Below are 12660 nucleotides of genomic sequence, written 5' to 3' on the forward strand. Positions count from 1 at the left end.
CCTTATCATTAAATGCAACATGAATTTAATGAGAAACGAGAAACTTATTATAAATGATATATGAATTATCTTTCTTGTATTATCTAAACACCATTAATCCACACAGAGAAGACAATCTTGAATTAGACCACTAAGTTGAGGCTTAACCAGTGTTTATCAACTAAATAATCACACAATTGTCTTTGAGTAAGTAACTACCGCCAGTTAAATCTGGCAGCTTCTCACTTTTGGTGGGTGTGAAATTGCCAGTGTTTAATGCAGTTTCTTGTTTTGCAAATTCCAGTCTCTGCAAAGAAGAGAAGGACAAATGGGAAGTCCTTCGGATGAGAAGAAAATGATCAGAGAGACACTCTTGGGAACTTCAAATCCCAGGGGTGGCTTTCAAACATTGCCTTTCATCATAGGTGGGAATTGTTTCATACAAATTAACGCAGTCATTTATATGCTTGATGATGATGTTGGTGTTGATGATGACAGCAAATGAGGCATTTGAGAGGATGGCAAGTATTGGGTTGCTCCCAAACATGATACTGTATTTGACAAGAGAGTATGGAATGGAAACTGCAAGAGGAATCAACATACTATTCATCTGGTCAGCTGTCACCAATTTCATGCCACTTATTGGGGCTTTTCTTGCAGATTCTTATGTGGGTCGGTTCCACATGATCAGCTTTGGATCTATTGCTAGCCTTCTGGTATTCTTTTTCGGAAATTCATGTTTAATTTGATCTTAATTTTCTTATCATCATCAGTTTTTCACCTGTGTACAGTCTCTAGATTGTTTCATTAAATTGTCCTCCTTACCAAAAGCAAAGATTTGTTGAAGAGTAGAGACTAGACAGTGATCAGAAGTGTCCTCTCTAATCCACTTCAGTTATGAGTTTAAATATAGCTTAGTGTCATGTCTTGATCAAACCATGTGTATGAAGCCAGTTTTTCTCAGGATACAGCTAAAATTAGTTAAACTTGTCTTGCTACAGGGGATGTTTCTATTATGGTTTACAACCAATTTTCCACCAGCAAGGTTTCCTCACTGCGACGAATTGAGTAAAAACTGCATATCGCCCACAACAGCACAGCTTCTGCTCTTATATTCATCTTTTGGATTCATGTCATTTGGTGCTGGTGGCATTAGATCGTCCTCATTAGCTTTTGGTGCAGATCAGTTGCAGTCGAGGGGAGGCAACCCAAACAGTGAAGGCATATTACGGAGCTATTTTGGCTGGTACTATGGTGCAGTCTCAATTTCAGCTATTATTGCATTAACTTGTATTGTATACATTCAAGATAGGCTGGGTTGGCAGGTGGGTTTTGGAGTTCCTTGCATGCTGATGTTGTTGTCAGCTGCTCTGTTCTTCCTGGCTTCTCCCTTTTATGTCAAATTGAAGGCTAACAAAAGCTTGCTTACCGGATTCGCTCAAGTCATTGTAGCCAGTTACAGAAACAGGCATATTGAATTATCATCCCAGGCCACAAATGAAAATTACCACTACAAGAAAGGAGCTGAGTTTGTAAAACCAACTGAGACATTAAGGTGTAGTATCAACTGGGTTTAGTGCTATTCATATTGAACAAGACAAATATGTTCATAAGTACTCTTTTGTGTCCTCTCTGTCCAGGTTTCTTAATAGAGCCTGCATAATTAGGAATCCTCAACAAGACTTGTCACCAGATGGAAGAGCTTCAGAAGATCCATGGAGTATATGTACTATAGATCAAGTTGAAGAATTGAAATCACTAATCAAGGTGATTCCACTGTGGTCCTCAGGAATCATGTTGTGTGTGACTCTTGGTCAAAGCTCAATTGCAGTACTTGAAGCAAGTACAATGGATAGACACATTACACCAACCTTCCAAATTCCTGCAGGCTCCTTCAGCTTCTTTATGATTTTCACACTAACAATATGGATAACTCTCTATGATCGTATCATTATCCCTCTAGCATCAAAAATTGTTGGAAAACCAACTTTTCTCAGCTCAAAACAAAGAATGGGAACTGGGCTTATTTTATCCAGTGCATCCATAGCATCACTGGCAATAATAGAGACCATTCGACGCAAAAAAGCGATCAAGGAAGGATTTTCAGACAACCCACATGGTGTTGTTAAAATGTCAGCAATGTGGCTACTAGCATACCATATTCTAAGTGGTTTGGCAGAGGCTTTCAATATAGTAGGACAGATTGAATTCTATTACTCCGAATTGCCTAAAAGTATGTCAAGTGTAGCTTCCTCACTTGCTGGAGCAGGGATGTCAGCAGCAAGCTTGGTGTCCAGTTTTATATTGAATATTGTTGATGATTCTACCAAAAGAGGAGGAAAGGAGAGCTGGGTTTCCAGCAATATCAACAGGGGTCACTATGACTGGTATTTTTCTGTTCTTGTAGGGTTAAGCTTGCTTAATTTTGTTTATTTCCTTTCTTGTTGCAAGGCTTATGGCCCTTTAAAGGAGAAAGGATTAAGATGTGCCCTTCGATCAAGAGGCTTGCAATGAGAGATGATTTTTAGTTTTTAAGTTTATTAATTCTTTCAATAGGTTATGTACTACAAAAAATTTTTAAAAAATTATAAATACGAACTAAGTAACTATTGCAAGCATCGAACCCTTAAGCCTTGCACTTTTTTTTTTTGGAACAATGGACAATGGCTATAGACCAGGGGGCTTGAAAAATGGAACCAAACTAAAGAACCCATCCACATCAACAGGAACATTTAGAGCTCGTTTAAGAATCTCCGGTGAAGCAGTATTACCTTTCCAGGTGTTGAACCATGGTCCTCCTCCGACTTCTACTGCAGCCATGTCACTTGTAACATCCAAAATGACCTACTTATTGAAAATATTTAATTAGCTTCGAAAAGCATGGAAGCACCATGTGCACCATATGCAGAAAGAAATATAGGCAGACAATTTTTATTTCAACAATATGTATAGGTATAAATTAGAGAAGAAGTTCAGTGTGAAAAGCAGACCTTCCCCTTCGTGCCATCAGATCTTCTTTCCCATATTTGCAATGTTAGCTCACCAGAGCAACTGTCTTTACAAACTGTAGCAAAGCCAGCCTCTGAAGTTGGAGCACGTACGGGAGTACCTAGGTCGGTTGTTGTCGCCTTCAATTCAACCTATCACAGACAAACAAATACTAAAAATTAAATCATTTGAAAGAAAGTCCAGATTGAATTCCAGATTTTGATTCCAACGCATAAATTCTCCCATGTCAAAACTTTGATGATAAATTCATTGGGAGGTCACTTCTACAGCTAGAAGGTTTCGTAATATGAGATTGGTTTATTAGTAATAGCTTCTCTGAAGAAGAAAATATAAGCAAGAGAGAAAATTACCATGTGTGTCTCATTCTCTGCAGCCATGTACCAGTAACCCCATGGAGCAATTTCCCAATTTACAACGCCATTCCATGGCACAAATTCATAAAAGATTCCATCACAATGTACTCCAATCTGCATCAAGGTATGATAAAGTACATATGTTAATATGTAAATGGAAAAAGTGTTTCTATGAGATGGAGACTCAACATAAGACTGATTCTTAATCTATCAAGTGCAATTGACATAGAATGAGAAATATTGGCAACCTTAATTTCCAGTTTTCTTTATCAGCTCTTAATTAATTTTCCTTCCAGAAAAGAGAATTGGTACTGTCATGGCACAATAATAAAGACATGAATGAAGGAGGATGGGTCTTGGCCACAACGCTCTTACAAATAAATGGACTTGATGGTGAGGAGATCTAGTCTAGTCAGCTTGCATTGTGGCACAGAGATGTGATTATGGTCACAATTTTTTTTTCTATTACCCCGGTTCCACCTTTATATATCATATTAAAATCGTAGTTCTAATTGAAGAAGGAAGTTATTCAATACATAAATAAATTTTGACAGCATTGGGATAAAGAAAAACAACTTGAGTTTAGAAATTGCCATAGATAAGTACCAATGCAGCATTTTCAAAGCTTTCAGTAAGTCCAGGTAGTTGCCTCAACCCACCTGCTGCAGTCAATGAAATTTTTCCGTTTGCACCTTCAAAGACATTACACTGAACCTAAAGCATGCATCAATAAATTGAAGATGCAGAGAATAATAAAATGTGAGTAGTTAAGCTGTACACATCTACAACGTTATAGTGCAAGGACTAATAAAAATAGATAAGCTGCACACAACTAAAAACCCAAGGACAAATTTTCATATGAAGAGGTTCAGCTAGCAAACAATGCATCAGTATATCATGTTGTCGCACTGCATAGAAAAAGTGGCTGCCTAATCAAGGATGGAGTCTTATGCAAGTAACAAGACAGCAGGACAACTTTATATCCACTTATGCCAAAACTTGATAGGATTGATTTATTGAATGGCCTTTAAGAGGTTTCTGAAAATCAAGAATGGAATAGTTTTGTTATCCTTCTTAAACACTATTTTTTATCCCTGGGAAAATGCAAGACCGAGATTTATTACCAACAGTAAATTTAATTACCAAGTTGAACATAATCACACTAAGAAATAAGAAACAGTTACCCAAAACCACTTTCTGGGAAAGGCTCCGCCCCAGTTCTTTTCTGAATACGAAGGGGCATCTTTAAACTCAAACAATTCACCATCCCACTCTATCCAACCTGAGATCCAAAGTAAACGCCTGAGCTAAAATCACACAGCAGGCAGGTTGCTAACAAGAGTCATTTCATATCTAGAATGTTTTTTACTCAAAATATGGCAAATCCAAGCCATGGAAAATGCTCTTCATAGGAGAGACTAAATAGCAAGCACCTGTTGAAAGTCCGCTTGCCATGCATATTTGCCAATGGGGTTCAAACACAGGAAAAGCCGCAAGCCAGCCTGCTGTAGACTTCTGTTTATAACCGACATTACCCCATCCATAGACAGGGCGAGTAGTATACCCCCAACGTGCAGTTTTCACAGTTTCAACATAGTTTGACCTGCAATTAGAAATTTTGTTATCTCAAAATAGAATTAATCAAATATAATTGTGTGAATCTGTTTTTCCAAAATACTAAAACAACCTGATTAATATTGTGGCCTGGTCACTCTTGATTCAGAAATTAAAAACCATATGTTGTCCAAAGAAAAAGATACCTGCCATCATCATGAATAGAACCTTGATTCCACAGTGGACTGACTTGATAACCTTTTAATACTCTTTTATTGAATTCCTGCAAAGAAGGACCAATGTACATACAGGTAAAGAAGTATTCAGTGGTTGTGACAGATAACATTAACGGCATAAGCAGGTAATAGAATATTGAATGGTGTTTGAATAAGCTTCCAAGCTCTCTTCTCCCAAATGTTAAGGCAACTTTCCACTTGGGTATCACAAAGGTCCACAACAGTGATGTAAAAACAATGAGAGTTGGCTTGCATTTTCAGATGTCTAGTCTTTTTTTTTTTTTTTTTATAATTTTCTAACCTTTTGCCAATATGAACCAAACCCATTAAACCCTGTTATAGGAGGATTTGACCTCATAAGTCCTCTAATATAACCACTTCGAAATCTAACCAATTGAACAACTCACTACCCACAATATGAACCAAACCCATTAAACCCTGTTATAGAAGGATTTGACCTCATAAGTCCTCTAATATAACCACTTCGAAATCTAACCAATTGAACAACTCACTACCCACAATAAAGAAAGCTAAATTTCTAAACCTCTCCAAAGGACGCATAGATGTTTCTATACAGCCTGTATCTCTAAATTCTACCCTAAAAGTCTTAAAATTCAATCTCAAGAATTCTATGTGCTAAGAGTGTTATGAGAAGAACTTTTATTCTAGGAAAAATTTTCAAAAAACAGAGATATTAAATTTAGCACATAAAACCAACTGTCATCTAGATAACTCCTTCTACTAGTTTATTGTGCGGCAAAGTAGTTGGAAACCAATGGCAGACACTCTGAACGATACACGATAATCCATTGAACTGTTCAACCTATGGTTGTTGAGTATCAACTGCAACATATCAGAGGTCAACAAGAAGTAAAGAATACAGCATGCTATAAGTAATTACTTACCTTCAAGAACACCCAAAAATTTGGGCTCAATTTATCATAATTGGAATTACGAGAATTTAAAAAACAGCATTTGCAACAAAAATCAAAGTATAACAGTAAAATGTCCCTAACATTACACTTGAAGAGTAGAATCAGAGTGATGTATGTACCTGTGGAGAAACTTCTTTATTTGGAGGCTGCGAATCTTTCTCAGCTGTAAAAGTATTCCCCAAGATCATGTCATGCCTACCTATTCAGTAGCAAAATTCAATTAAGAATTCAACTAGACAAGGAGGAAAACAGAAAATAGAATGACAAGATTACTGTTCCAGAAAAGCTGTCACGACTTATGATAGATTAATAAACATGAAAAGTCCCATGATCTATTAGGCCTTGGCTCCTTATCTTAGTAAGAATAAGACTGTATGATAACTAATCAACATTTACAAAAATGGAATAAATTATATTATTAAAAATCATAACATATGGTAAGGTAAAAACTCACTTGCCCAAAAATTTGAAGATTCTTCAGAGTACTGACAAATGTACTTGTCATCTGCACCCAGAATTTGAGCCCCAACTCCAGTAAATCTAGGTCCATACTGTCCAACTTCCCATGCTGACAATTTTTTCTTGAAGGCAGGATTTTCTACAGTATACATAAAGCAAAAGCTCTGTCTCTGCTCTGGAACTGAGACCTTGAAGTACCAACCCTCAAAAACTTCCGCGCAGTCCCATCAAAATGGTACCTGATTCAAATATCAATAAAAATCACAAAAGATGCCATTGGAAAACTGCTATAAGCGGGCACTTGTCCAATGTCTATGAACTTTCAAAATGTGTTTGATTCTTTCCTATTATTTTTTCATTTTTAGAACATTTGCATTGCATGACAGTCAAAGTGGAACTGTTAAAACGTTAAGCAGAAAGGCAAAAGTATCATAATTTATGAAACAGTCAAAATGAAAAATTCATAACGCAGAGAATTCCAAGTGAAAGAGAGGAAATGACCCGCTGTGAGGAGTTCGAAGGTGCCTGTTGAGCGGTGTAGGCTCATAATTAGCAGAGATACAACCGCGTTTTGGAGACTGAGAGAGCTTGAAATTTTTAGTGACACAAGAGTTGCATGGCAAAGAGATGACTGTTTCCATCTCAAACACAGAGTTGTGTATGATTGATTACGTTAATAGTTGAAGATAAAAGGAAAACAGAGAGGCCAGTTTCAGGCAACAGTTGAAACGCAAGCTGAAAATGAAAGACACGTACAACAGCAAGATGACCGCCAGATCCAACGAATGTTTATTACTTGCACGACTTTGAGATGCCGATGGCGCATGTTGGACGGTTGCAGCTAAACCATTGCATTGCCAACGAAGAAAAGTCTCCGATTTATTGACCTATATATTATTTAGTTTCCTTGTATACAGTATATTTTAAATAACATATTCAATTCATATATACATATATACGTATATATACAAAATACACATTGTTAATCTTTCAAATATGTACAAAAATTTAGGCCCCTCAAATTTGGTTTTATTTTCCTTGTTTTCTTGAAATTAATTTTAATTTTAATTTAATATATTCTAAAAGATAATATATAATATTTAAACTCGAAAAATAATACACTTTCCAAACTCAAATACAGAGAGAATATACGGTTATACACCCGTCTCAACCTTTTAAGCATATATTTATGACCGAAATTGAAAAATAAAATTCTCTCTACACATATAAGGAGTAATACTATGTATATTTATTTTGAGTATATAAATATGTACATATTTATATGTGTCATCACATGATAAAATATTATTTTTTCTTTAATTTAAGATCATCCAATCATATAATGACACATATATATATATATATATATATATATATATATATATATATATATATATATATATATATATATTTAATTATATATACATAATTTTATTACACATCCCAATAACATCAAAAATCAAATTTAATGAATCTATCTAGGTTCCAGACTTCGTAAATCAAAAAATTTATCCATAAAATAGCAGTGAGGGACACGATCCACGCTTTAGAGGATGGTTCAACTCAAGACCCACTGCATATCAAGGAAATTTTTTTCTTATTAATAGATTTTTTTTAAGTTTGAATAATCTTTTTCTTCTTTTAAGTATGAAAATATTATCTACCAATTCACTCACTCTCAGCTTAAATCGATTTAACTCAAATTTAATAACAAAAATTGCTGGAAAAAACAATTTGTTGATTTCTTCTTTATGATTGAGCTCGAATTTAATACAAAAAAATTATTAAAAAGACAACTTGTTGATTTTTTATTTATGATTGAGCTCTTGCCTTTGCATCGCTTTCGTATTTATAAATTTCCTAAATTACAATGAGTTGTATGTATAAAATATTTACTTATATAGAGATGTCAAATAAGTCAAACCAATAATCATATAATTCAGCACGGTTTGTATTGGCTCGATACAGGAAAAAAAAAAGATTGTGTCCCAACCAGCGAGATAAGGTTCAAGGGCTGGCCTACTAAAAATATTAAAAATTTATAATTTAGTTGATCGATATGTAAAAACACGTAGTTTAGCACGTTATAGACCCATGGGGGCCCTGAGTTTTCCAGACTGACCCAAAATGGAGGTCTGCCTTGGCCTAGCCCAACACATGGGTCCAGTGCCCTAGATGGCCCAACCGGTCCGCTGCTACCTCTACACTCACCTAATTAAATAGATATTAATATTTTGGGCATTTATTCTTCATAAATTCGTAATTACCTCAGCATCGCGGACCTCTGTAATTGATTTTCATATAAATTTTCCTCAACATCACACCCCTGCACTGTAAGTACATTATCCCAGACATGTCTTACAAAATGGGCATTGATTTACGTAAATATCACGTATCCTTTCCCTTGTGTAGCAACTGGTTATAGACCAGGAGGCTTGAAGAATGGGGCTAATCCGAAAAGCCCTTCCACATCTAGAGGAACACCAAGAGCGCGTTTAAGAATCTCTGGTGTAGCCGTTTTCCCTGTCCATGTATTGAACCAGGGTCCTCCTCCTACTTCCAGCGCTGCCATGTCGCTTGTAATATCCAATATCATCTGCATATTAAAATGATTCCAAGTATGAAATCTATTTGGTAAAATAGTAAATGTGAAATCCAGCCTGAGAAAATGGCGAAAACCTTCCCCTTGCTGCCACCATATCTTCGTTCCCATAATTGCAATCTAAGCTCCCCAAAACAAGTATCTTTACAAGCTGGAGCTAGGCCAGCTTCTCTGGTTGGAGCCCGCAAGGTAGTACCAGGATCCTTTGTTGTTGCCGTTAACTCAACCTGGCCACAGAAACAATCAGAGTCTGTTAAATCATTTCAATATGTGAAGTCTTAAATGGCCATATCAATGAATAGAAATATCACAAAAAGGTCACTTCAAGGAGCAGGTTATATGATGTGAGACTTCTTAGACTAGTTCACAAGGAAGAAAATATAACAAGAAAAGAAACTTACCATATGTGTCTCATTCTCTGCAGCCATGTACCAGTAACCCCACGGAGCAATTTCCCAATTTACAACACCATTCCATGGCACAAATTCATAGAAAATTCCATTATAATGCACGCCAATCTGCATCAGTGTACATCAAAGATCATAATACATATGTCAAAATATGAAGGAAAACATGGTTCCAACACACTAGAGTCTCTAAGATTAGCTCTATACATATCGAGGCTCGGTGTATGCAATATGACAATGAATGTTAAGTTAGCACAAACAGATCTCCAAATTTCTTAATCAATCCTCAATTAATTTCCCATGAAGAAGATACATTGTCATAGCAATATGATAAGGACAAAAAAATGAGGCAGTGTGTCTCTAGATTTTCAGTTTCATATTACTGAGCAAGAGAAAAGGAACCCATAATATTGCCATAAAAAAAAATACCAATGCAGCATTTTCAAAGGTGTCAGTCAGTCCAGGTAGTTGCCTCAAACCACCAGCTGCAGTCAAAGCAACTTCTCCACTTGCACCTTCAAAGACATTGCATTGAACCTGAAGCACCACATGAAGAATGGAAGATGCAGAAAATTACAGCATGTCGGTAGTTCAGTACAGTGCTATGACTGTGAGGATATCAAAATTAGATAATTTGCATCCAATAAAGAATCTAACAGAGAATGAACTTCCATGATCAGCAGACAGAAGACATATCGTCATTAAAAGCAGCAATGCTAGGTAACAAAAAGGCAGGCTTCTTAATCAAAGACAGAATCTTGTGAAAGAAAGCAAAACAATTTAATATCCACCTTAGTCAAAATGTGAGGAGAAGAATTTGAAAGAGGACCTTTAGGAAGTAATATATCCAGAATTCAATAACTAGAAAATATATTCATCCTAAACACAATTATATCACTAGACAAAAAGCGAGAGTGAATATTATAGCCCATGAAAATAATTAATTACTATGTTGAAAATTAGCACAGCAAGCTGTCAAGAGTTACATTTACCCAAAACCACCTTCTGGGGAATCCTCCACCCCAGTTCTTTTCTGAATAAGAAGGGGCATTCTGAAATTCAAACCTTTCACCATCCCACTCTATCCAACCTGTAATCCAAAGTCAAAACTTCAGCCAAATAGCACAGTGCATATAAAAACCGTACCAATGATTTTCAACTGCAAAGCAAGAAAATTAGCTGACAAATGCAATGTTTTTTTAAATTGTTAGAAGGAGATTAGTGAATGCCTGTTGAAAGTCCGCCTGCCATGCATATTTGCCAATGGGGTTCAAATACAGGAAAAACTGCCAGCCAGCCAGCTGTAGACTTCTGTTTAGACCCTACATTACCCCATCCATAAACAGGGCGAGTACTATACTCCCAACTTGCAGTTTTCACACTTTCAACATAATTTGTTCTGCAAGTAGAAATGCTCAGTCATGTCAGAGTCCAACAGGTCAACTAAGGTTTGGCTCTTCTAATAAGAACATGTCCCCGTTTCGAAACTTAATGCAAGATATTAAAACCCCACATATATGCAAAAAAAAATGTACCTGCCATCATCATAAATACAGCCTTGATGCCATAATGGGCTAACTTGAAAACCTTCTAATACTCTTTTGTTAAATTCCTGCATAACAACCATTAAACCGCAGCCAAAAGCAATTAAAATTTGAGAATCCAAATTATGAACTATAACATGTATATCTTACAAATGATGATGACAGAACTAAACCATCCTGCTTGGTTTCTTTTACTATGCAGATATTAACTTCTTTTGTGAGAGAAATAAAAAGGGAGAAAAATAAAATAAAATGTTTACCCTCAGTGATCTCAAATGGTTGGAAAGAAAAATGACAATAGTCTTTCGATTTCAGAGTAGATAGATAGCAAGTAATGCAACAAATCAAACATCAATAAAGAGGCACTGCCGAAGCCAGATCCATAATAATTGAGATCAACATGTTGTCACCTATGCCTTCAAAGCAATTATTAAATAATGTAATTCACTGTTATCACTTCATATTTATAAGGAGAAACTTCATTTTCAAACATGATGGGCTTTAATGTGGCAACTTTTATGGAGGCATTTTCTTTTTACTCTGACAAATCTAAACCAACTATGTGATGTCAACATATAGGCCACCAGGCTCCCTTGATACAAGTGTTAAAAAAAATGAATTTAAGTTTAAATGAAAATTGACAAAGGATGAGAATTCATCACATTATAATTGAAAGATTAGGACACAAAAAACCTATCCTAACCTGAGGAGGAACCTCCTTATTAGGAGGTCGTGAATCTTTCTCGGCTACAAAAGTATTCCCCAATATTAGCTCATGCCTACCTAACACATAAATTTTTCAATTAAGCGACGGCAACATTAAATCCTGAGATAAACATAAGTGGGAAAAACTTACTTCCCCAAAAGTTAGAAGATTCTTCAGAGAATTGACATATATACTTGTCATCAGCACCAAGAATTTGAGCCCCAACTCCAGTAAATCTAGGGCCGTGCTGTGCCACTTCCAATGTCGACAGTTTTCCCCTGAATGCCGGATTCTCCACAGAATACATAAAGCAAAAGCTTTGCTTCCTCTCTGGAATTGAGACCTTAAAGTACCATCCCTCAAAAAAGTTGCGAGTGGTCCCATCAAAATGATACCTGATTTTTTTTTTTTCGTATAATAAAGCATTAATTCAAAACACCAGTAACAACAAGTAGATAACTTAAATCATTTTTGAGTTAATTAAAACAAAACAGACCCGCTGTGAGGAGTCCGAAGATCACGATTGGGCGGCGTGGGCAAGTAAACCGGATTCACGGAGACTCTGCTCTCTGTTTCTGCTGAAGATGTGGAAGAATCATTTCTGATAACAGAACTGGAAGCCGAGACTCTAATACTTGTTGTTCGAGACCCAAACTCTGGATCAAAACTCCATCGTTTTGACGATAGAGAGGGGTTAAGAGTAATGCAAGGGTGTAGAGCTGGAAACCCTAGGTTCTGTGAGAAACAAAGGCTTGTTTTCATCGGATTTGTGCAAGAGAAAGAAGAAACACTGATGGAAGTTGCGTTTGGATTTAAACAAGTGCATGGATGGGATTCGTAGTGAAACAGGTGGCTGAGAGGTGGCGCCCAAATTTG

General features: G+C 36.2%; 3 protein-coding genes across 5 annotated transcripts; 1 reads left to right on the plus strand and 2 right to left on the minus strand.

The window, feature by feature from the left end:
* Positions 1-246: 246 nt before the first annotated feature.
* Positions 247-2519, plus strand: LOC123194911 (protein NRT1/ PTR FAMILY 1.2-like). Its single transcript, XM_044608415.1, has 4 exons — positions 247-404; positions 478-695; positions 981-1534; positions 1620-2519. Exons 1-4 carry the CDS (start codon positions 308-310, stop codon positions 2491-2493), a joined length of 1743 nt encoding a protein of 580 aa, XP_044464350.1. The 5' UTR covers positions 247-307; the 3' UTR covers positions 2494-2519.
* Positions 2498-7390, minus strand: LOC123194912 (tocopherol cyclase, chloroplastic-like). The gene is given in 11 exon segments (XM_044608416.1): positions 2498-2823; positions 2970-3119; positions 3339-3455; positions 3948-4055; positions 4526-4623; positions 4775-4944; positions 5102-5178; positions 6186-6265; positions 6521-6736; positions 6739-6764; positions 7027-7390. Coding segments are annotated over 11 exon segments (1359 nt in total). The 5' UTR covers positions 7167-7390; the 3' UTR covers positions 2498-2646.
* Positions 7391-8808: 1418 nt separating this feature from the next.
* On the minus strand, positions 8809-12655 carry LOC123194913 (tocopherol cyclase, chloroplastic). 3 transcript variants are annotated; one of them, XM_044608417.1, is made up of 10 exons: positions 12281-12654; positions 11935-12179; positions 11782-11861; positions 11070-11146; positions 10764-10933; positions 10521-10624; positions 9964-10071; positions 9529-9645; positions 9205-9354; positions 8809-9121 (listed from the first exon to the last, which is right to left on the minus strand). In XM_044608417.1, exons 1-10 carry the CDS (start codon positions 12544-12546, stop codon positions 8945-8947), a joined length of 1494 nt encoding a protein of 497 aa, XP_044464352.1. In that variant the 5' UTR covers positions 12547-12654; the 3' UTR covers positions 8809-8944. The 3 variants fall into 3 exon arrangements, with proteins under 3 accessions (XP_044464352.1, XP_044464353.1, XP_044464354.1); XM_044608418.1 differs by having other exon boundaries at positions 10527-10624; positions 12281-12648; XM_044608419.1 differs by lacking the exon at positions 9964-10071 and having other exon boundaries at positions 10527-10624; positions 12281-12655.
* Between the last annotated feature and the right edge of the window lie 5 nt (positions 12656-12660).

Source organism: Mangifera indica, chromosome 13 (assembly GCF_011075055.1).
Source record: "Mangifera indica cultivar Alphonso chromosome 13, CATAS_Mindica_2.1, whole genome shotgun sequence".
NCBI lineage: Eukaryota > Viridiplantae > Streptophyta > Magnoliopsida > Sapindales > Anacardiaceae > Mangifera > Mangifera indica.